General features: G+C 31.4%; 2 protein-coding genes and 1 pseudogene across 2 annotated transcripts; 2 read left to right on the top strand and 1 right to left on the bottom strand.

The window, feature by feature from the left end:
- Positions 3812 to 5755, bottom strand: LOC100250265 (60S ribosomal protein L7-3-like; annotated as a pseudogene).
- Positions 6961 to 8669, top strand: LOC132254295 (uncharacterized). The gene is made up of 3 exons (XM_059739599.1): positions 6961 to 7103; positions 7736 to 8445; positions 8572 to 8669. Exons 2-3 carry the CDS (start codon positions 7737 to 7739, stop codon positions 8667 to 8669), a joined length of 807 nt encoding a protein of 268 aa, XP_059595582.1. The 5' UTR covers positions 6961 to 7103; position 7736.
- Positions 8670 to 8963: 294 nt separating this feature from the next.
- LOC104880428 (uncharacterized) lies at positions 8964 to 10408 on the top strand. Its single transcript, XM_010657009.3, has 3 exons — positions 8964 to 9560; positions 9666 to 9993; positions 10083 to 10408. Exons 1-3 carry the CDS (start codon positions 9093 to 9095, stop codon positions 10241 to 10243), a joined length of 957 nt encoding a protein of 318 aa, XP_010655311.1. The 5' UTR covers positions 8964 to 9092; the 3' UTR covers positions 10244 to 10408.
- Positions 10409 to 21579: the final 11171 nt, after the last annotated feature.

The following is a 21579-nucleotide window of genomic DNA, read 5'->3' as shown; positions in this document are numbered from 1 at the left end:
TTGTTCACTTGTTTTTAAAAGCAAAAGAAAAACATAAAGAAATCAAAATAATTTAAAAAATCATAAAAACAAATAAAGTAAACACGATCTCTTTCTTTTTTCATTTTCTCTTCACCAACCATACCAAAAATCATCAAATATGATCTTTTTCTTAATAACACATTCTTTTTTTTATTTTCTTTAACTTATCTAAAAAAATTTATCAAGCAAATAGATTCCAAATCAAGTAATATTAAAATATAGGATTTATTCGTTTTCAAAAATAATTTGAAACTCAAAATCTATCCAATTAATACTAAACAGTCATCAAACTCAAAGCTAATCCAATTGATATTTTAAAAAATTCATGAAAGAAAAATTATTATGAATAATAATAATAACAATAATAAAGTCCATAAAAAATGTTATCCACACAAGATAAATAATAATAATAATAATAAGTTATATAAAAAAAAAATCTTATCTTTTTCACGACCCATCAATTTTGTATGAATTGTAGATCACATTGTTTGATCATGACCGATGATAAAGGAAATTTATTCTCTATGCAGTGTTGACCACGTTATCAAGTCAAAAAGCTAAACCGTCTTCAAGTAAAACATCCTCTAAAATTTTAAAAATAATAATAAAATAAAAGACCTTGACTACGTCCTTTTTCTTATTCAGATCATTCTACATCTTAAAAATAAGGAAATAATCAACGGCCAAAAAATGAATTGATTATTACGTGTTCAAGTAAAACATCCTCTAAATTGATTATTACGTGTTCAAGGAAATAACTTCATTTGCCTAGATTTAATCATGGACAATGAATAACCATTTAAAGCAAATAATAACAGCCCATTTTTTTCTCGATCATGATCCACAATAAAGAATATTTATTTTTCATGAAGTGTAGACCACGTGGTAAAGTTTGTCAAGTTAAATAGATAATAAATAACTATTTAAAATCAAATTAAGATAGTTTGTATCTTTTTCATGACACATCAATTTTGTATGAAGTGTAAACCACGTTGTTTGATCATAACCGATGATAAAAGAACTTTATTCTATATGCAAGTATTAGTCACGTTATCAAGTCAAAAAGTTAATACGTGTTCAAGTAAAACATCCTCTAAATTTATCTTTATTTTTTAAAAGTTTGCATCTTTTTCATGACCCATCAATTTTGTTTGAATTGTAGACCATGTTGTTTGATCATGACCGATGATAAATGAACTTTATTTTCTATCTAGTATTGACCACAATAGATAATAAATAACTATTTAAAATCAAATTAAGATAGTCTATATTTTTTTCATGACACATCAATTTTGTATGAAGTATAAACCACGTTGTTTGATCATGACCAATGATAAATGAACTTTATTTTCTATCTAGTGTTGACCACAATAGATAATAAATAACTATTTAAAATCAAATTAAGATAGTTTGTATTTTTTTCATGACACATCAATTTTGTATGAAGTGTAAACCATGTTGTTTGATCATAACCGATGATAAAAAGAACTTTATTTTATATGCAGTATTAACCACATTATCAAGTCAAAAAGTTAATCCATGATTAAGTAAAACATCCTCTAAAATTAAAAAAAAATCTTATCTTTTTCACGACCCATCAATTTTATATGAATTGTAGATCACGTTGTTTGATCATGACCGATGATAAAGGAAGTTTATTTTCTATGCAATGTTGATCACGTTATCAAGTCAAAAAGTTAAACTGTGTTCAAGTAAAACATCCTCTAAAATTTTAAAAATAATAATAAAATAAAATAAAAGACCTTGACTACGTCCTTTTTCTTATTCAGATCATTCTACATCTTAATAATAAGAAAATAATCAACTGGTCAAGAAATGAATTGATTATTACCTTTACCAAAATGTCTTACCCTACATTATAACTTTTTTAAAAATAATATTAAAAGAAAATTGTCAAATAACACCATAACAAAAGGAACATCGATTTTAGTTCACACGACTATTTTTGTTTAAATAGAATTAAAATAAAAATAGTGAAATATATTAATAATAAAGGAAAATTAATTCCATATAGAAGAAGATATAGCATCCTTTGGTTAATCATTATATCAAGACAATTTTGCACCTAATCTACTATTATTCTTTTCTTTTTCATCTATGGTCTAAACATGTCTAACACTCGTTTAAAATCTCAATCGATATTGATGAAAAAACATCATTCAATTTCTAAGCTCATATTCCAAATAAAAATTAAATTTTTTAATTGGTATATTCATATACATACTTGAAAATAAGACTCAATTTAAAGAATTAAGGCTAAATTTAAAAAAAAATAAAAATAATAAAACATCTAAAATCTTTAAAGATTTGAGGCAAAAAAACTGTTCACCCGATAACTGTCATCTTCTCTTTGTCCTATACAATATCATTACTTAGCCAATTTAGGCACTAAAGTTGTTCTTTTTTTCATTTTTAAAGAGATACACACATATATCCCGGACGGTGGTAGAAACAAGTATTAAGTTAGAGAAAAATCATTTCATATTTGAATTCTCAACAAAATTTAATTTCTAAAGATAATTATAAAAATCGTTTTCAAAATTTATTTTTTATAACCTATTTTTGAAAATATTGTCAAACCACCATTTAATGTTCATGTTTGCCATGGCTCGTATTCAATGATGGGGATTCTTTGTGTTTCTTTGTGTTGTTGGTGCATTGGAAGAAAAAGGAGGTTCCATATGTTCCCTTTTTGGGTTAGGAATATGTAATAAGAATGTCTCCATGGCGAGCTTTTCTTGTCTGTCTCGTCCATACTCATTCTAAGATTACTCATTTTTCTTTACTATTAGATTTTATTTTATTTTATTTTTTCGTGATTAGTATTGGAAATATATTTTATGCTTTCTATTTTTAAAAATAGACAATTAATACATTTTCTTTTTTCTCTTTCTAAAACTAGAAAATAGTTAATATATTTTTATTTTAAAAAATTAAAATTTTTATATATGTGTGATAGTCAAACAAGTTTAGACCAAAAATCTTTACATACAACATGCATTTGAAACTTGAACATGATTTAAACATAACATCAGAAAAAAAATTTAAAGACTATTGTATTGTTTGTTTTTTAACATAATGTCGAGACTTTATATGATTTTCTTTTAACTTTTTTTTCACTTATTATGCATTTTTAAAAATTTTTTGACTAAATAAATAAAAAAGTTAAAATATTTGGCTTTTTAATACATACTAAAAATAACTATTAAAACAAACCAAATAGGATCTCAGCATGGCCTCACCCTATTAATACTTACCACTTTACAAAAATAAAATAATAAAAAAAATCAACTTAATACTATTATATTGTATTAAGAGTGAAATTGAGTTCTACTTAAAGTTACGTAGAAAAAACAAAAACCATCTAAATTGAAACAAACCTTTAATCGTGTCAATCTAATACTAAACATTGTGTTTTTAGACATCCAAACATATCATATGAAGATGAATTCAAGTGTTCACATAGAGGTTTTCCAACAAATTTGCTCCAAAAACCATAATAAAGAGGTTGATTTGACACATACAATGAATAACCTTACTAGAAAAAAAAGGTTTACAAACTCAATTGAAGCACCATATATTGTAAGGTAAATTTATAATTTATCCTACACACAAACATGCAAATACATATATATATATATATAGATATACATTTGATTGTTAAAGGTAGATTTCATTCTAAGAGGGTCATATGGAAAATGTTGTTAAGTGGCATACATAAATTTAACTAGCATATATAAATTTGACCTTGCAACACAAAAATTTGAATGTAAGCAACTATAATAGAAAATCACTCGTTGATCAATTCCATGGATGCTGATAAAATTCCAAGAGGTAATAAAGTTATCTACTATCAAAGTCTAAAAACAAATATCAAATTAAATTTCTCAACACTTTGTTCATATTTATGACCCGAAAAAGAATTCTCCAACTTTATCATTGCTAATAAGAAGCAAAAGATATCAAACTTCCAATAAGAAAAGGCCAAAAGTACCGCAAGCTGTCTAGTTCATTCTTCTAATGAGCTCATTGATGTAATTTTCACAGTTTCCAGCATCTCCTCCTTCAACGTAGTGATTCCTCTTCTTCTCCAAACCACCCAATGGTGCCTTCAGTTTAAATGGCCATAGGAAGTTGTTGGCCTCCTTAAAATGAGGTCCAACAGTCATGATCTCATGAATAAGATCTTCCATGCAAATAATACCAAACTTCCCCAAAGCCTATCATCACAAAAGCAGGTTAGCAACAAGATAAAGCAAACAATCGCTCATAGAAAACCAAGATACAGAATGACATAAAAACCTGTTCCACAATGGAGTTGTCGGTCAAGGCAGTTCTCTGCTTGTTCAACTTTCCATACCCCCTCTTGTAAATCAATTCTCGCACACTCTTCAAATTGGGGTACCTAAAATATTTGCAATATAAATACATTAGAAATGAATAATATACAAGTTTAGACTTTTTATAGGATTTTAAGAAAAACAAAAGAGTGAGATACTTACCCATAAGTCACATAAGGCTCAACCCTGTGCAACATGTTCATTGTTGCTTTGTTCACTTTAAGAAACACCCCATTGAATATCTGTATTCAAAGAAGTGAATGAGAAGATCTTATGTCATCAAAGAACACTCCATTTTTCTAATGGGATAGCTTGCTTAGATTAGTAAGCTCATGATAAGAGACATTATATCCTCCTTGATGATGCATAACTAATCCATTTGACATAAAACTAACAATGTTCAATCACAAAGGAAGCAGTTTGTTAGATGAACTAATCATCCACCATCAAAATAGCATCAAGAATACAAGTTTGGGATATTTGATCCTCGATACATTTAATTCAGCTTCTTGAGTACTATAGTTAGGCATTGATTTTCAACGTTTCAATCTAGATTATTTGCTCACTAGACAATTTATTTTGGTTAATGAAAATTGTAGTTTGTCTTTGCCATTTGAGTGTCAAGCGTGTTTTATGGACATGATATGAATGCTAATGGGCCACAGTTCCATAACCTATCTCAGAAGCAATATGGTACAGTATCACGCATTGTACCTGGGCATAGCTAGCTGGTAAATACTGCCACTACTGTCAGAGTCTACTATCAAAAGCGTAGAAAAAATACGGATAATACCAATTTCTATCTGCCCAAAGTTTTGATCACAGCAGCAGTGCTAAGGTATATGCATCAGATTCTGAGGTGAAACAAATATACATACATACATACATATATATATATGATCTGATACAGTAAGAAAACAATTCTGATTAACAATGCAAGAACTAGCAATACTACTCCTAAAAAGGGCACCCTGGTGTTCAACCCCAATTCCCTACCCCACTATATCCTTTGAAGAGGAATATCTATATAAGATATGAGAAGAAACTTAACGCTGTCAAGCACAAAGCATGGTATTAGATTTATAACAGCCATATATTTCTCATTTCCAGATGCAATGGTTTGACATCTAACCTGTCTCAAACACAAGAGCTGCAAAATCTTTCTCGTCTTCGGGTGCATAGCATTGATACTGAAAGTTCCAGAGTGGACAGGAATGAGAACCAGAATATTAATATGAAAGTAAAGGTATCAATGGAAATAACTATAGTCCAAGTGCATACCCACGGATACGAATAATAAATAGAAGTTTAACCTCTGGATCAACGTAAAATCCACCCTTCAGCTTAGCCTCATGCTTCAATTGAGTCGGCTCCATTTGCTGCATGAAAAATGTGTCATCTATTAGTTAAAACTACCCACATCTTCATGAGTAAAACAGAAAAACAAATACATGAGACAAAACTACGAGTACCTGCTCCTCATACTCCTTTGCATACTGCTTAGCTCTACTGTAAATCAGTTTCCAATTCTCAGCATTCTTCTTCTTTTTCGCCTCAACCTCTTGCTTCTTGCCAATATCCATTCCTCGCTCCTCTTCTGTTTCTTCAGCACAGACTCTGGTATCACTGGTCCTCCCTTGGCTTCCTCTTCACCCATCTCTGTACCAAGCCAAAAACCAATCAAATGACAAATTCTATATTCATCACAAACCTTTTATAATTAATAAGCACTACAAAGACAACAAAAGCTCAAAAGAGATATGAATACATCAAAAAGAGAAGGACCAATGTTTTAAATGGCTAAAGATGATCTTGAGGCATTTTGTCTAAACAAGGTGAGACTTAAGCCTCATGGAAAATGAGGTGTAAGCCTCAACTTAAACAAATAAATAATAAAAATTATCAAAAAAAAAATTAAAATATATACTCATAAAGTCACAAGAAAGTTAAATAATACAAAACACAAATTTCATAATGATTTGTTTATAGGTAAACAAATTTTATAATGATAAAACTAATTATTTTTCATTTGTAATAGTTCTAATTTAATTCTTTTTTTCTCATTAAATTTAGCTTTGTCTCATGATTTTATCAAAAATAATTTTCACCATTGCTATTACTAGCACTAATAGGACCCTCCAAGGACCATTATTATATTCAATTGCTATATTATCCTCCCCATTAGTGTTAATATCCACTCATCTTTCTTCTTCTTTATCCACCAATTGTAGTGGTATCTTTTTGATCAATCAATAATTGGATTAGATTATATATGAGATCAGCCATTAAAAACATCAATTCCCTTATTCTTCTCAATCACTCTTTTTCCTTTCAATTTAAAAGATTGGTTAATTTCACCAGTGTTTTTAAAGGCGTTGGTGGGGCGCGCCTTGAGGCGAGGCGCAGCAAAAACGCGTCGAGGCGTTAAAAATAAAGCGAAACACCTGAAAGGCGTACACTTTTCTGGTGAGGCGTGATTGAGGCGCACTTTGATCGTGCCTTTCACCCTTTTCCGGTGAGGCGTACGCTTCGTCGGATCTGATGTGGCAATGAACAGAGATTTAAAAAAAAACCCTAAGTAATCCCTAAAACCCCAGTCCCGACTGAAAACAAACCCAAAACAAAACCCTACCTCTTCCAGTCAAGCGGCGACGGAGTGCTCACCCTCGGCGGCGACCAATCGCAGCGATCTTCTCCGGCGGCAATCCCTCTCATCTCCAGGTATGTTGCGAACTCCCTCTTCCATGGTTTCTCCCTCTTCGTTTCTCTCTCTGCAATCCACACGGGCGTCGGCTCTTCATCCAAATTTTTTTTTTTTTTTATTAAATCAGATGTGCTGTATATCTATTTAAGTTTTAAACCCTTTTTTCTCTCTCTCACAGCATTTAAATTCTCTCACTCACAGCCCACACTTCCGATCCACGATTTTCTCTCTCTCCCAATAGGTTTTTCATCTTTTTTTTTTTTTTTTTTTTTTAAATTATCAAATCAGATGTGCCTTTTGTTAATAAGATTTTATTTTGAAGTTTTTTATATGTTTGCTTATAGTATCAATAAACAAATATAATTAAAATTATATAAAAGATAATTATTTGTGAATTTTGAATTTTTTATTTCTGATTTAATTTTAATTCTCACCTCAATTTTCTTTATTTCATTATTAAATTCCAATTAAAATTTATGTGTATAATTTTTAAACTCCTTTAAAAAAAATTGGTTTTTTTTTTTAATTTAAACCAATTAAATTTTATATTTCATTTTTAAATTTCTTTCAATTGTGCTTTGTTATTATTTTTTAGTCAATTATATTGTTATATGGAAATTTGAATATTATTATTGGTGATTTTTTTTAGAATGAGTTCCTCCGATTCGAAAAATTCAAGAAAGGATTTTGTGTGGAAGTATGTGATTGAAGTTTCTGGAGAGCAATATTTAAGATGTAAATTTTGCAATCAAAGATGTATGGGAGGGGTGAATAGACTAAAGCATCACTTAGCCGGAACTCATCATGGTATGAAACCATGCAACAAAGTTAGTGAAGATGCTAGATTGGAATGTAAAGAGGCATTGGCTAATTTTAAGGATAAAAAAACGAAGAGAAATGAATTGCTCCAAGAAATTGGTATGGGTCCAACTTCAATGCATGAAAGTGCCTTATCTAAAACAATAGGGACATTAGGGAGTGGGAGTGGGAGTGTAAGTGGGAGTGGGGAACCTATTCCTAGGGGACCCATGGATAAATTTACCACTTCACAACCTAGACAAAGTACGTTGAATTCAAAGTGGAAGCAAGAAGAAAGGAAGGAAGTGTGTAGAAAAATTGGTAGGTTTATGTATTCAAAAGGTCTCCCATTCAACACTGTGAATGATCCTTATTGGTTTCCTATGATAGATGTTGTTGCAAACTTTGGGCCCGGGTTTAAGCCTTCATCTATGCACGAATTGAGGACATGGATTCTTAAAGAAGAGGTGAATGACCTAAGTATCATTATGGAAGATCACAAAAAAGCTTGGAAACAATATGGATGTTCAATTATGTCAGATGGTTGGACAAATGGAAAAAGTATGTGTCTTATTAATTTTTTGGTGAATAGTCCTGCTGGCACTTGGTTTATGAAATCAATTGATGCTTCTGATACAATAAAAAATGGGGAATTGATGTTCAAATATCTTGATGAGGTGGTTGAAGAAATTGGAGAGGAGAATGTTGTGCAAGTCATCACTGATAATGCCTTTAATTATGTGAATGCTGGAATGAGGCTTATGGAAAAAAGGAGTAGATTGTAGTGGACTCCTTGTGCTGCTCATTGCATTGATTTGATGTTGGAGGATATTGGAAAGCTAAATGTTCATGCTACTACACTTTCTCGAGCTAGGCAAGTTGTGAAGTTTATATATGGGCATACTTGAGTTCTTAGCTTGATGAGAACATTTACAAAAAATCATGAACTTATTCGTCCAGCAATTACACGGTTTGCTACTGCATTTCTTACTCTCCAAAGTCTTTATAAGCAAAAGCAAGCTCTTATAGCAATGTTCTCCTCAGAAAAATAGTGTTCAAGCACATGGGCTAAAAAGGTAGAAGGTGTAAAAACTCGAAGTATAGTGTTGTTTGATCCAAATTTTTGGCCTCATGTTGCTTTTTGCATAAAGACCACTGTTCCATTAGTTAGTGTCTTGAGAGAGGTTGATTCAGAGGAAAGACCGGCCATGGGTTATATTTATGAGTTGATGGATTCAGCTAAGGAGAAGATTGCATTTAATTGTCGGGGCATGGAGAGAAAATATGGCCCAATTTGGAGAAAAATTGATGCAAGATGGACTCCGCAACTTCATCGACCTTTACATGCAGCAGGCTATTATCTTAATCCTCAATTGCGGTATGGAGATAAGTTCTCTAATGTTGATGAGGTGAGGAAGGGATTATTTGAATGCATGGATAGGATGTTGGATTATCAAGAACGTTTAAAAGCTGACATTCAGTTGGACTCATATGACCAAGCAATGGATGAATTTGGGAGTCGTATTGCAATTGATTCTCGAACATTAAGAAGTCCTACAAGTTGGTGGATGCGTTTTGGGGGTTCAACACCGGAGTTGCAAAAGTTTGCTATTCGAGTCCTTAGCCTTACTTGTAGTGCTTCGGGATGTGAAAGAAATTGGAGCACATTTGAATCGGTAATACTTCTATTTTTATAAATTTTTATACATATATTTTTATTTCAATGTTAGAGAACTTTATTTCATTTTAACACATAAAATTGTTTCTTTTATTATTTGTAGATCCATACAAAAAAAAGAAATAGACTTGAACATCAAAGGTTGAATGCTCTAGTATATGTAAGGTACAACACTAGATTGAGAGAGCGAAGTCTACAAAGGAAACAAAATGTTGATCCAATCTTGGTAGAGGAGATTGATTCCGATGATGAATGGATTGCGGAGAAAGAAGATCCCCTCCTCCCCCTTGATCTTTGTTGGCTTCAAGATAATGAATTATTCAATGTTGATGCCATTAGAGTTGTGTCATCCAACTCCCAAGAGACGCAAGCATCATCGGATCATATGGTTTCTTCACATTCCTACAAAAGGAAACATAATGAAGTACCAAGTAAGTACTCAAAAATTGAAATCATAAATTTGATTAAATTTAATAAAAAAAACTTTTAATATTTACACATAATTAATACTTTATGTTAGGTACAAGTGGAGGCAAAGGCAAGGAAAAGGAATTGAATTTGACACCAATTGATGAAGATGAAGATTTAGATGAAATGGGGATACATGATAGTGGACATTTTCCTACTATTGATACATTGGATGAGGATGATGATGACCTTGGAGAGGAGGATTTAAGTTGAAACAATTTACTCTAGTTGTTATTTCATGACTTAGTTATGGATTTTTTGTAAAAGTTTAGAACTACTATTATGGTTGACTCTATTTTCTATTTCATGACTTAGTTTTGGCTTTTTGTTAAAGTTTGAAACTATTAGTATAGTTGAATCTATAATCTATTTTATGAATTTGTTATGGTTTTTTGTGAAAGTAGGGAACTAGTATGTTTTTTTTTATGATTCTAATGAATTATTTTCATGTTTTTATTTATCCTATTTTATTTTATATATTTTAAAATATTAATTAATTATATAATGTAAGGCTCAAAAAGCTTACGCCTCAACGCCTCGAGGCTTATGCCTCGCCTTACGCTTTCGCCTTTAAAAACTTTGAATTTCACTCACCTCCCTTAAGATTTTAGCTAAATACAGTTAGTCCCCACTAGTTGGAAAATTTGTCAAATACCTCCCTTATTTTGAATTAGAGGGGAGGTGAGTTAAAACAACAAATGAAAAAGGGAAGGGAGGCATTTGATGAAATTTCAAGCCAACGAGGACTAGGTGTATATAGCCAAAACCTCAAGAGAGGTCAATGAAATTAACCCTTTAAAAGATTAATTAGAAATCATCTAAGCCCTTATTTTGTAAAAGGCTTAACCAAGTAGGGACCCAATACAAAACTCATAAAATCTCTATCAAAAGTTCACAAAAGCATAGATTATAGACCCATTAAAACTCATTGAAAATTGAGACTTAAGCCTCGTATAAAATATATAACAAAAGCTCATAAAAGCTGAAGATCCTTTGGATATTGGAGGCTTAGATAGGGTGAGGCCTAAGCCTCAATTACCCTATTTAAGGCTATATCCCCAAGGCTAATTTGTAGAGCCTTGATTTGAGGCTAGCCTCAAGGTGTAAGCCTCAACAGCCTTTTAAAACATTGAGTAGAACACAAATTGGCCGCTGCAAATATGTACAAAAATTTTGAAAATTAATAATAAACTAGATTTATTTGAGATCAAAGAAAGTTAAAAACCAAACTATTCTAATTCGATTATCTCTCTTTTTCAGTTCATTTTTTTTCAATACCAGAACATACTGAAATATAATATTTAGGGCTCCTTTTTCTTTCCCCCACTTTCTCAACAACCAAAGGAACTATACCAATTAAAGATTATCAGAAGTAATTTAGTCTGAAACCCTAGATTTCCCTATAACCAGCATTTACATAGAAAAAGAAAACGGGAATCCTTAAAAAGCCATTTTCGGCTTAACTTGATATAAACATCTGGTTTAACTTAGGAGAGCTCACATTTTCTGGAAAAACAGAAAATTGAATATTCAAACTTTTGTCAGGCACCAAACATACATGAAGAAATCACTGACTGGAAAGCAAAACAAAGAAACGCATTACCCTAGATTCACCAGAAGAAAAATCAAAGTCGATATTTCAGTGAGATGTAGAATGTGTAAAAATCAGATGGACAACATTAATAAGCAATTTTTTGCTGATATACGCAAAGTCTAAACTACAAGCCCATGTTTGGCTGCCAAGAAAGTACAGTATAATAAAGGAAGTGAGATTGAAATTTCTCGGTCACATTTGTATTCTTCTGGAACCAAACCAGAACATAAAACAATACAAGATCCAAGATTTTGTCCCTTTTTTCAGGGGCAAACAAATGAACAATCACTTATAGGTAAACTCCAACTACAAAACCATGTTTGGATGCCAGGAAAGTCGAGAGAAAAAAAAGAGAAGGAAACTGAGATACTGAAATCTCTCGGTTTAAATGAGCATTTTCATTCGTTTAGGAACCAAACCAGAACAGCATAAAACATAACAAGATCAAAAGTCTTTCAACTGCTGTTCTATTTTCTCGGGAATCAAACAAGAAACAGTCACTTCCACCAACTTCATTCGAGTAGGAACCAAAACAAACCCACAAAAACCGTAATAAGATCCAAAATTAAGCATTTCCTTCCATATTTTCTAAGGAACCAAACGGAAAATAGCTTCTACTCACCGAGAGTGGCCGCTGTGATCAGTGGAGAAGATAGGAGTCTTGAGAATCAGAAGCAGTCTGAAAAGAAGGAGAGTGAAAAACTAGGGTTTCGTAGGGTTTGATTGTGGCTTTGTATTCAGTCATCCAACGGCTCACATTTCTTTTCAGGGAGAGATTAGATCCTGGCCGCACGATCTAGGGGTTGGATATACAAATGTGTTCGTCGGAGATCAAATGGGCCGGGTCCCGTATCCGAGTCCGGATCCATTATCTTGTGTATGGATCTGGGTATTGTTCGGCCCAAATCTCAAACCCGCGCAACTTAATCAATTTGAATAATCAACTCATATCAGTTTAGTCCAACTTAATAAAAAACTATCAATTTTCAACCCGATGCGAGGTTGGGTGGATTTCCAATTTAATCAATTTCACCTTATTTGAGATTATAACATGATTAGATTAATGTAAAAGTCTAGCATCCATAACCAATCAATCGGTAAAAGAACTCTCAAACAACTCCAAGAGCTTGTCTTGCAAAATTTTTCAAAAAGAGTTGTTAACTCACATTTGAAAAGCAATTTTTTTTAGTTAGACGGTTGGTGACAATGCTTTTATTTGAAATATATTTTTATTTTTTAAGAGTGCGTTTTACAATAATTATGAAAAGTATTTTTTAGCCTTTTTAACACTTAAAAATTTTTACTTTTTAAGTATTAGGTATGGTAGAAACACTTTTTCGAATATTGTGTTTGTTTTCCTGTTACTATTTTCAATTTGCATTCATGTGTTTGTTTCTCTAATAATCTTTAATTTGAATATTGTGTTTGTTATTTATTCTTTTTGGAATCTTTGTCATGGATTTGGAGTAGTCATTAGAAACTAATCTGTAAATCAGATAAATGTTCGGATATTATGTGAGGCTTGCTACTATGTCATTATATATCTACAAAGTTTATTTTTATTTCTTAAATTATTTTGTCCATTCTCTTAAATTATTCAGTTCACGAGTCTGAACCTTAATTGGTAATCTAAATTCTGATGTTGCCAAGTCCACAATGAGATTCACTCTCAAGAGTGGGAAGCTTTCCCTCTCAAGAATATAAACATTTCTAAATTATAAACACCTATGATGGGTGTTACCAATTAAGTTAAGAGGCTATTGGTAACAATCAATCGGTAGAAACACTTTTTCAAAACACTGCAAAACACACTCTAAATGTTTTTAGGAAAATTACATTTTAAGTGTTTTTTCAAAACATATTATAAGTTCCTAAAATTTATCAAATACTTTTTTTTTATTTTTAAAAAACACCTTTTAAACTAAAAGTATTTTTTTTAGAGTGCATTTGGCAATATTTATCTTTGAACTATTTTTAATAAAAGCTTTTTTTTTTCTAAAAGTTTAGTTATCAAGTATTTCTTTAAGAAACACTATAATGATTTTTCAATGGTGTAGAAATGTTTTTTAAATTTTATTAAAACATTTAATTTAAAAAAAAAAACACTTCATAAACTAAAAGTACTTTTTAAAAATGTTTCCGAGATGTTTTATATCTTTTGTTTCTCAAAAATACCCTTACCAATTTCTCTTTTTTCAAAAATACCCCTCAATCCATCCTTTATGTATGTGTTTGTAACATATTCTATACTTAAAGCAAGCCCAAGTCTTAAATAAAAAATATATAAATAAATAAATCAACTTACTAGTTCATTCCAAGCATATAATTAAATTGGTTAGAAATTTATGTATTTTAAAATTATTTAATATTTATATGATTTATTGATTTTAAATCTATTTTTATTTTTCTTTTATTTTTATTTTCTTCCACTTTTCCTCTTTATTTTTTTCCCTCACATCTTTTCTCAAATTTTTTGGAACCAAACATTAACTTAAGGAATTTGAAACAAAAGAAGCTTTAGACTTCATGAAAACATAATTATTTTAAAAGGAGAATTTATAAATACAAGTGGTAGCAATTTTACTAATTAAAAATGTCATAAAATAAATTTATCAAAAAAATCCAAATAATTTTTTAAAAGAATTAAAATTCATCATTTTTATTAATAAACTATAAGAATAAATAAACTTCAAAACTTAAAAATAGAAAATATTAGTTTCTACTAAAAAATCCATCATTATATGGATATCAAATATAAAAATAAAATAAATAGAAAAGAAATGAAAATATTAGAATGTGTTTTTATATTTTTTTATGAGTTTTAATCAATTTTAATTTCATTGATATCTTTTATTTAATATTTTAATATTTTCATAATTTATGAAATTTTAATTTATACACTTCTCTTAGTAAAAAATAAAATAATATAAACAAAAATTAATCCGCACCCAAGCCCAAGGCCCGGCCCCGTGTTGATGGTCAGGGTCACCCATCCCATCGTCACCCGAAGTCCAAGCCTCCCATTTTAAAGCACTGGATAAAGAAGGTGTACTAAAATATTTCAAGTAAATTCCAAGGACCTTTCCGTAAATTCGAAAAACTCCTTCCTGGAACCAAACTCTAGAAATCGGTGGCTTTCTTCCTCCTCCTAATCTCTGCGCATTCCGAATTTGATCCGCTTGAAGCCATGGTAAGCAAGTCCAACCTCCTCTTATTTTCACCTTTACAGTAAATCATCGAATAGACAATAAAACTCTATTTTCAATCCATGCAAAATGCTAAAAATAGGGTTTAAAAATTTAGATCGTTAGATAAGGGTATAAATAAATGAGATTGATATACAAAGTATAATACCTAAAATATATATGTAACATTTTTTGTTAGTACCACTTTTCGGTATGTATTGATTTTTTATTTTCTACCATTATTTATTTTCTACCATTTTGTATATCTTTAGAAAACACCATTTAAAATTATGGGAAGATTCAAGCTTGAAGCCTCTTTTCATACCATAAAGAAATTTCCTTTAAATATTTTAAGAGAAAAGATTTTAGACTTCAGAAAGCTATTCTCAAGTTTTTAAAAAGTTTCATGCATTAAATAATTGCAATTCTAAAAAACATTTAAAAAAAATCAATGGAAATTATGGATGAACCAAGTTTTACAAAAAATAAGAATGAGAATGAGAAATGAAATGGAATTTTCTTTTTTCATTTTTATTGCCATTATTCCAAACAGGCCCTCAAATAATCCATAAGATGTCTCCATCTTATATAATTCAATACTTAATCTATTGCAAGAACTAGAAAAAATAGATAAGGCCTTAAAATACATTTTGACAGTGATTTCAGAAAGCATTTTTAACTTTTCTAATACTTGAAAGAAAAAAACTTTCAAGTATTAGAAAACATGGGAGCGTTTCTGAAAATCACTACGACTCTTATATTAATCTAAACAAAAGATAACTACCACTTGAAAATGGTGTCGAAATTGGTTCCACAAATTAAATCCAAATAGATTACTAAAAAAATATTTAAAAAATTAATATTTAAATTGTCTTAATTACATTTTTTTTTATTTTTAATGTCATTTAAAAAAATTAAGCTAATATTTACATTGTCTTTAATTACACTTTTTATTATTTTTAATATTAGCATTCATGATTGGATTTTATGATGTTGATTTTAACAATCAAGTTTAAATGTTACAAATATAATATTCTTCTTTTAAAAAGAAAAAGAAAAAAAAAAACAAACTCTAGAAGTCAATTTTTTGTGACAGATCAATCCACTAGCAATTTTCTCTCTTTTTCCCACGTAACAAGACAAAGTTTCATTTGTTCTATTTTTGTTTTATGTGGAAATTAAGAGAGAAAAACCAACTTTATTCTCACGTCTATTTCAAACTTATCAAATCAAGCATATTCTTTACGTTACATTCACACAACAAAATAATTTAAATGCTCTTGATAAAAAAGAAACTAAATTTCCTTCTAAGAAATTTACAATTAAAAATAATTTTTTTTTAATAAGAAGAATTTTGTTTCCAACGAGTGAACCAAATATAGTGATTATTCGATATTAGTATATTGATATATATTCAACACTTATATACACAATTATGAACTATATTTAACTATGCATTAACACATCAACAAAGAAATATCATTTTTTCTAATAACACACAGAAGCTTACCATGTAATTCATTTTGAGCCAAATTTAGAACTTCTATCTTTTTCCAACTCTTCCTCAACAGTTGAAAGATACTGCCCCTGAGATTGAAATTCCAAGATAGATCTAAGTATTGCAAATTGGGTAGCTCACCAAGACCAAGTGGAATTCTCCCATGTAATTGATTGTAACTTATATCAATGGATACAAGGTTGCTGACATTTAAAAGTCATTCAGGAAACTTGGAATTGAATTCGTTGACGTTGATGGCTATAACAGCAAGTGAAGTAAAATTAACAAAGCTTGGAGATGGAATTGAGCCAAAAAGGTTATAACTATCTAGATGCAACTCAATTAAAATTAGAAGCTTGTTTAGCACCTCAACCCATTAACTTCCTACCAATGAAAGGTTAACATATTATGCACCAAGATACTTCAAGGAAACAAGACTGATCATCCACTCAATATTTTCAACAAATAAATCATTAGAATATCCAAAATTCATATAGATAGGATACTCAAAAGAAAGATCGAGATATTGCAAGTTAGAAAGATTCCCTAAATTTGAAGGAATTGCTCCATTGAACCCAACACTCGATAAGTTTAGATATATTAAATTCTTCAAAGACCCAAACATGGAGAAACACACCACAACATGGAGAATTGCAACTTGGACAAACACACAGTAATTTAGTCTCTGTTCCTCTTATTGAGCCTAAGAAGATGGCCATGCAAGCTATGAGATCATCCATAATCACCTTCTTCTTAGATGCATTCCATAGCACAAGATTTCTCTCATCCAATAAGACACAGAAATTGTATTCTTCCTTTAATCTGATAACCCCATCTAATGGAGCTATTTGGCCAGAATTCTAATACACAACTCAACCACAATATAATACCCAACTTTTTGGCCCTGTATTTGTTATGTCATCATGAGGTTGCATCAAGGACCAAAACTGCCTACAACTTCTGCAATTCATGTAGGATTCAGGGCCCCATATTGTATGCAGAATTATCGGGGTATTGTATGTTCGTCCGTAATATTCTCTAGGAAATCAACAATAACATCGAAAATTTTTCTAAAATCATCAACAACAAATTGAATACCCTAAATATGGTTACATTGTTCCACCACAGTCTCGATGGCAACTACCCAGGAGTTTAGATATGTCTTCAAGTTGAACGGTGGCTACGGGTATGTTGGGGTCATCTTGGGTAATGATGAGAGCCCGGATGAGAGAGGTTAGCCAACCATGGCCCAACCACGAGCTGCTTTTAGTTGAATTATGCTTATCGTCTGAAGAGCATGCTATGGAGAGAAAGGAAAGTGAGGATCATGGAAGGAGTATGATAGGTTTGAAATTGAAGGTAGGGGGTGTGAGGAGTGATTGTTGAATATGGTGATGGGAGACAAACTGATGGTTTAGGCTACTAGAGTTAGGGAATTGGCTTGGGCTCACATGCACAGTGAACTGACTTTTTATGTCATGTATAGACCATTAGATAAGTAATTCACCAAGAATTTCGCAATTCCACTTTCAATATATTCAAAAGTTGAAATGGATCCTTTTGGGTGAAAAGCAGTAACAATTCCAGCAGTCAATAGATCTTCATACTTTTTTTGTTCTAGTATTGAACCCAAATCTGGGATTGCCATTGGAGAGCTCTTTTTCACTGACCATCCTGTTTTGATTTCAACAGACCCATTCGGTGATTGAGCCTCCTTCTCAACCAACCATGTATGTGTTGGTTTTGAAACCGGATAAATAAAAGAAAAAATGGAAGCCAAAAAAATTTTCTCAAAATTTTTTCTCAATGATTAATACTTGTATTAATTTAATGAAATAACAAATATAGGTAAATTAGAATTGTACCTTGCGATTAGGCTGATAAATTTGAACTTCACCAAAAAGATCTTAGAATTCTAAATCCTCTAAAGCACCATGGATCTTTCTCTAACGTTCTCCAAATTATGATGAACTCAAAACGAGTGGGCGTTTTTTTCATCCTTGGGTTTTTCTCACACAACTTAATATATATTGAAAACTTGTATTCTCATCCCATCATCCGAGAAACATTGAGAAAAAAAAAACTTTTTAATACCACGAAGAAAAAAATAACTGACATATTTTGAATTTTGAAAAACATGGGAGAGAATATCTCTCCCCATGATCCCCACTTAAAAAGTGTTTCTTTGAATTTTGAAAAACATAGGAGAGAATATCTCTCCCCATGATCCCCACTCAAAAGGTGTTTCTTAGGGAATACAAGTAAGTGTGGTCTTCACCACATTGTATCAAAAAATATTTTAAATAATCAAATTATAAAATAAATAAATCAAATCAAGATTGTGTGAAATTAATTTAGAATTCAAAATTCCAAACTAATAAAATCAACCCAACATAAAAAAAATGTTCATATAATTTTAATGGAGCCGTTGAGAGGAACTATGGACATTATAATTTTAAGCTCCAATAATTTTGACAATTAATTAACAACTTAATTAAAAAATCAAAATTATTAATTCCAAAATTACTCCACTAAAAATTTGGAATTGCACTCTTAAATTTATAAAATTAAATATATTCAAAGGATTTGAATTGCCCATTGATATAGTCACTACATATGAGTCAATCCTCCATAAACGGTTCATAATTAAAGCTAGGTTTTTCCGTTAACCTCTTTAATTATATCTTTCTCCTTAAGTGCCATTGGTTCTCTAATGAATAATATATTTATGGTCTAATCATAAATTGAGTGTTCTTATCATTCAAGGCCCGAACCAATACTTATGGGAACCGTCCATCTGACTTCTTAACGAATGAATGGATTTCATCTTGTATATTAATATTCCCGGCTATTTATTTTATTATACTTCCAATACACCAAGAATTTGACACTATGTATTTGTGTCATTACCCGGTATGTCAAAAAATACAATAGAATAAATAGGAGTCTATTAATCACTCAGAATTAAGATCAATGCATATATGACCATCATTGATTAATATTGAATGCTCTATATTATAAAGGAATTTATCAGAGATTCATAATTAATCGTGTTCCAGTCCTATATAATCAAATTATATAAAGCGCTTTCATTCCAATAATCTCATTATTAACAATCCGGATAAGATCATTTCATTTAGAATGTAATGAACCGCGCTAGTAATTTTAAATTAAAGATCCCAACTTTAATTTTTAATTACGAACATATTAGATTATTTTACTTTAAATATTATCCTCTTGTATATAACACTTATATACAATATTTAAAGTTACAATTAAATAATCTAGGGTTTTCGATATTTATAAAGCATCTATAACATGCATGCAACAATAATATTGAAATAATTCCTTAAAAAAATATTAATAATCAGCAAAATAAAAAACATCTCATTTGTTTATGGGCACATATCCCAACAGCATGTGTACAAGTTGTTAACAATCTGTGGACCCCGCATTTCAGCTCAATGCGTTTCCCACTCGATGGCGAGCTCGATTTTTAATTTGAAAAATTGATCTTTATTGATTAAGAAAAATTGACTTGGAGTCGCCACTTATTTTTGTTTTATTTTTAAAGGGTAAACAAAATAAGAAAGAAAAACCCTATGTGTGACTCCTTATTTTGGAAAAAGTGATCTGCGAAAAACCGGATCGGGTTCGGGGGTCAGGTTACTTATTGGGAAGGTACGGTAAAGACCGTAGCACCCCTCTAAGTCCCTAAAGTCGGGTCTCTACTAATGAGATGAAGCTGATATGACAATCAATGAGAAAATCAATGAATACTCGAATCAATCATGCACATATGAGAAGCAAAGCATGTATAAAGAATGAGCAAAATATGAATAGATGCATACCTGGGTGGCAATCACGAATGCGCTATCATGAAACATGGTTAGTGAACAACGAACAGATATAATTAAGCGCATATCAAGGAACAGAGTAAATCAATCATGCATGACAAATAAATCAATCAATCAATCGATTAGTCATGAAGTCAAGTATGTGGGGCCCCCACCAAAGCCCGTTTATTTTTGCATGAATTAATTCCATAAATTCCATTAGTCGGAATTACGGAATTAAATCCTTGCTTATTTCAAAACCTTGTAAGGATAGAGAAAATGTGAAAGTTGCTTGCCATGAAGAAAAATGGCAGCAAAATTTTATATAAAAATGAGATTCTTGGGTGATCCTAAAAATTCTAAGGATGAAAGAGGGAAAAATTGGAATTATTTGAAAAATCAGAATTTGAGAAAGATTTTTACAAAATGAGATTTGAGAAATCGTTTTCAAGATCAAGGGATGATGAACTGGGTTGATAGCTCATGGCATAAGAAAAGGAAAGAGAAGAAGAAGAAGAAAAGAAAAAGGTTGCATGCCAAAGGTGGCCATGCAACTGGAAGCACGCAGTGGTGAGCTTAGGGAGGAATGATGCTGGCAGAGATGTGGGCTCCATCTCTTGAATCTGATCTATCATCTTCTCTCCTTTGTCCATGTTACTACCACTGTCACCAAACCATAGGCCTTCTGATCACATGATGACTCCACTGTAGACTATTTGATGCATTCTCGTATAAGCTCTTAAACACCTGCTGAGCTACAGTCAATGCAGCCTCGTCTCGGCACACACATTTGAGTATTATTTCGGGAATCTGAGTGATAAACCCCTGAATCTCAGCATCCCCTGAGTCCTTGGTTAGCAAAGCTTCCAACTCCTGTGCAGCAATTTGGTACTTATCCAATGCATCTCCAGTATTCAACAAGGGTTTAGAGATACACTCCACGGATGTTCCGTGGTAGAAGCAGCAGGCAATGATAGTGCAGCAGCTCCCAATCCTTTTCCAACATTAGAGGCCTCCACTGGATGAACTTTAGGGGTAGGAGCCACTGGTATTCTGAAGTACCTCAAGGAAGAATACTCTTTTTCAGACTTTTTAGCTTTTTCTATTCCCATCTGCTTCAGCCATTTCTGCCTCTGTTGGCCACGTCTGTTCTCCTTGACTATTCCAATGCACGAAGACAAATCTCCATGAGGTGTTTTCAACACTGTTGTCTTCAGTTCATTCTCGGCCATCAGAGCCGAGATCGAAGCTTGATCAGACGGCTCCTCTTCTGTCAACTTATGGATGATCTGCTTCAGCGGTTCCAAGTCGTCGGATTGGACTACGGCGAGTAGAGATTGATTGGAGATGAAGCGCAGCGACATTAAATCCATTGCAGCATCAACGTCAGGAGCAAAGCTGCCATTAAAACGAGGGTGAAGCTGAGTTTGAGAACC

This window comes from Vitis vinifera, chromosome 9 (assembly GCF_030704535.1).
Source record: "Vitis vinifera cultivar Pinot Noir 40024 chromosome 9, ASM3070453v1".
In the NCBI taxonomy this organism is placed as follows: domain Eukaryota; kingdom Viridiplantae; phylum Streptophyta; class Magnoliopsida; order Vitales; family Vitaceae; genus Vitis; species Vitis vinifera.
Note: the sequence above shows the minus strand (reverse complement) of the source record. Positions and strands in the feature narration are given on the sequence as shown.

Coding starts and splice junctions, on each gene's coding strand:
- LOC132254295 (XM_059739599.1), top strand. CDS start 7,737: ATGAGTTCCTCCGATTCGAAAAATTCAAGAAAGGATTTTGTGTGGAAG. Junction 8,446..8,571: donor TGGTTGGACAAATGGAAAAA/GTATGTGTCTTA, acceptor AGGTGGTTGAAG/AAATTGGAGAGGAGAATGTT.
- LOC104880428 (XM_010657009.3), top strand. CDS start 9,093: ATGGGTTATATTTATGAGTTGATGGATTCAGCTAAGGAGAAGATTGCA. Junction 9,561..9,665: donor ATTGGAGCACATTTGAATCG/GTAATACTTCTA, acceptor TATTATTTGTAG/ATCCATACAAAAAAAAGAAA. Junction 9,994..10,082: donor GAAACATAATGAAGTACCAA/GTAAGTACTCAA, acceptor ACTTTATGTTAG/GTACAAGTGGAGGCAAAGGC.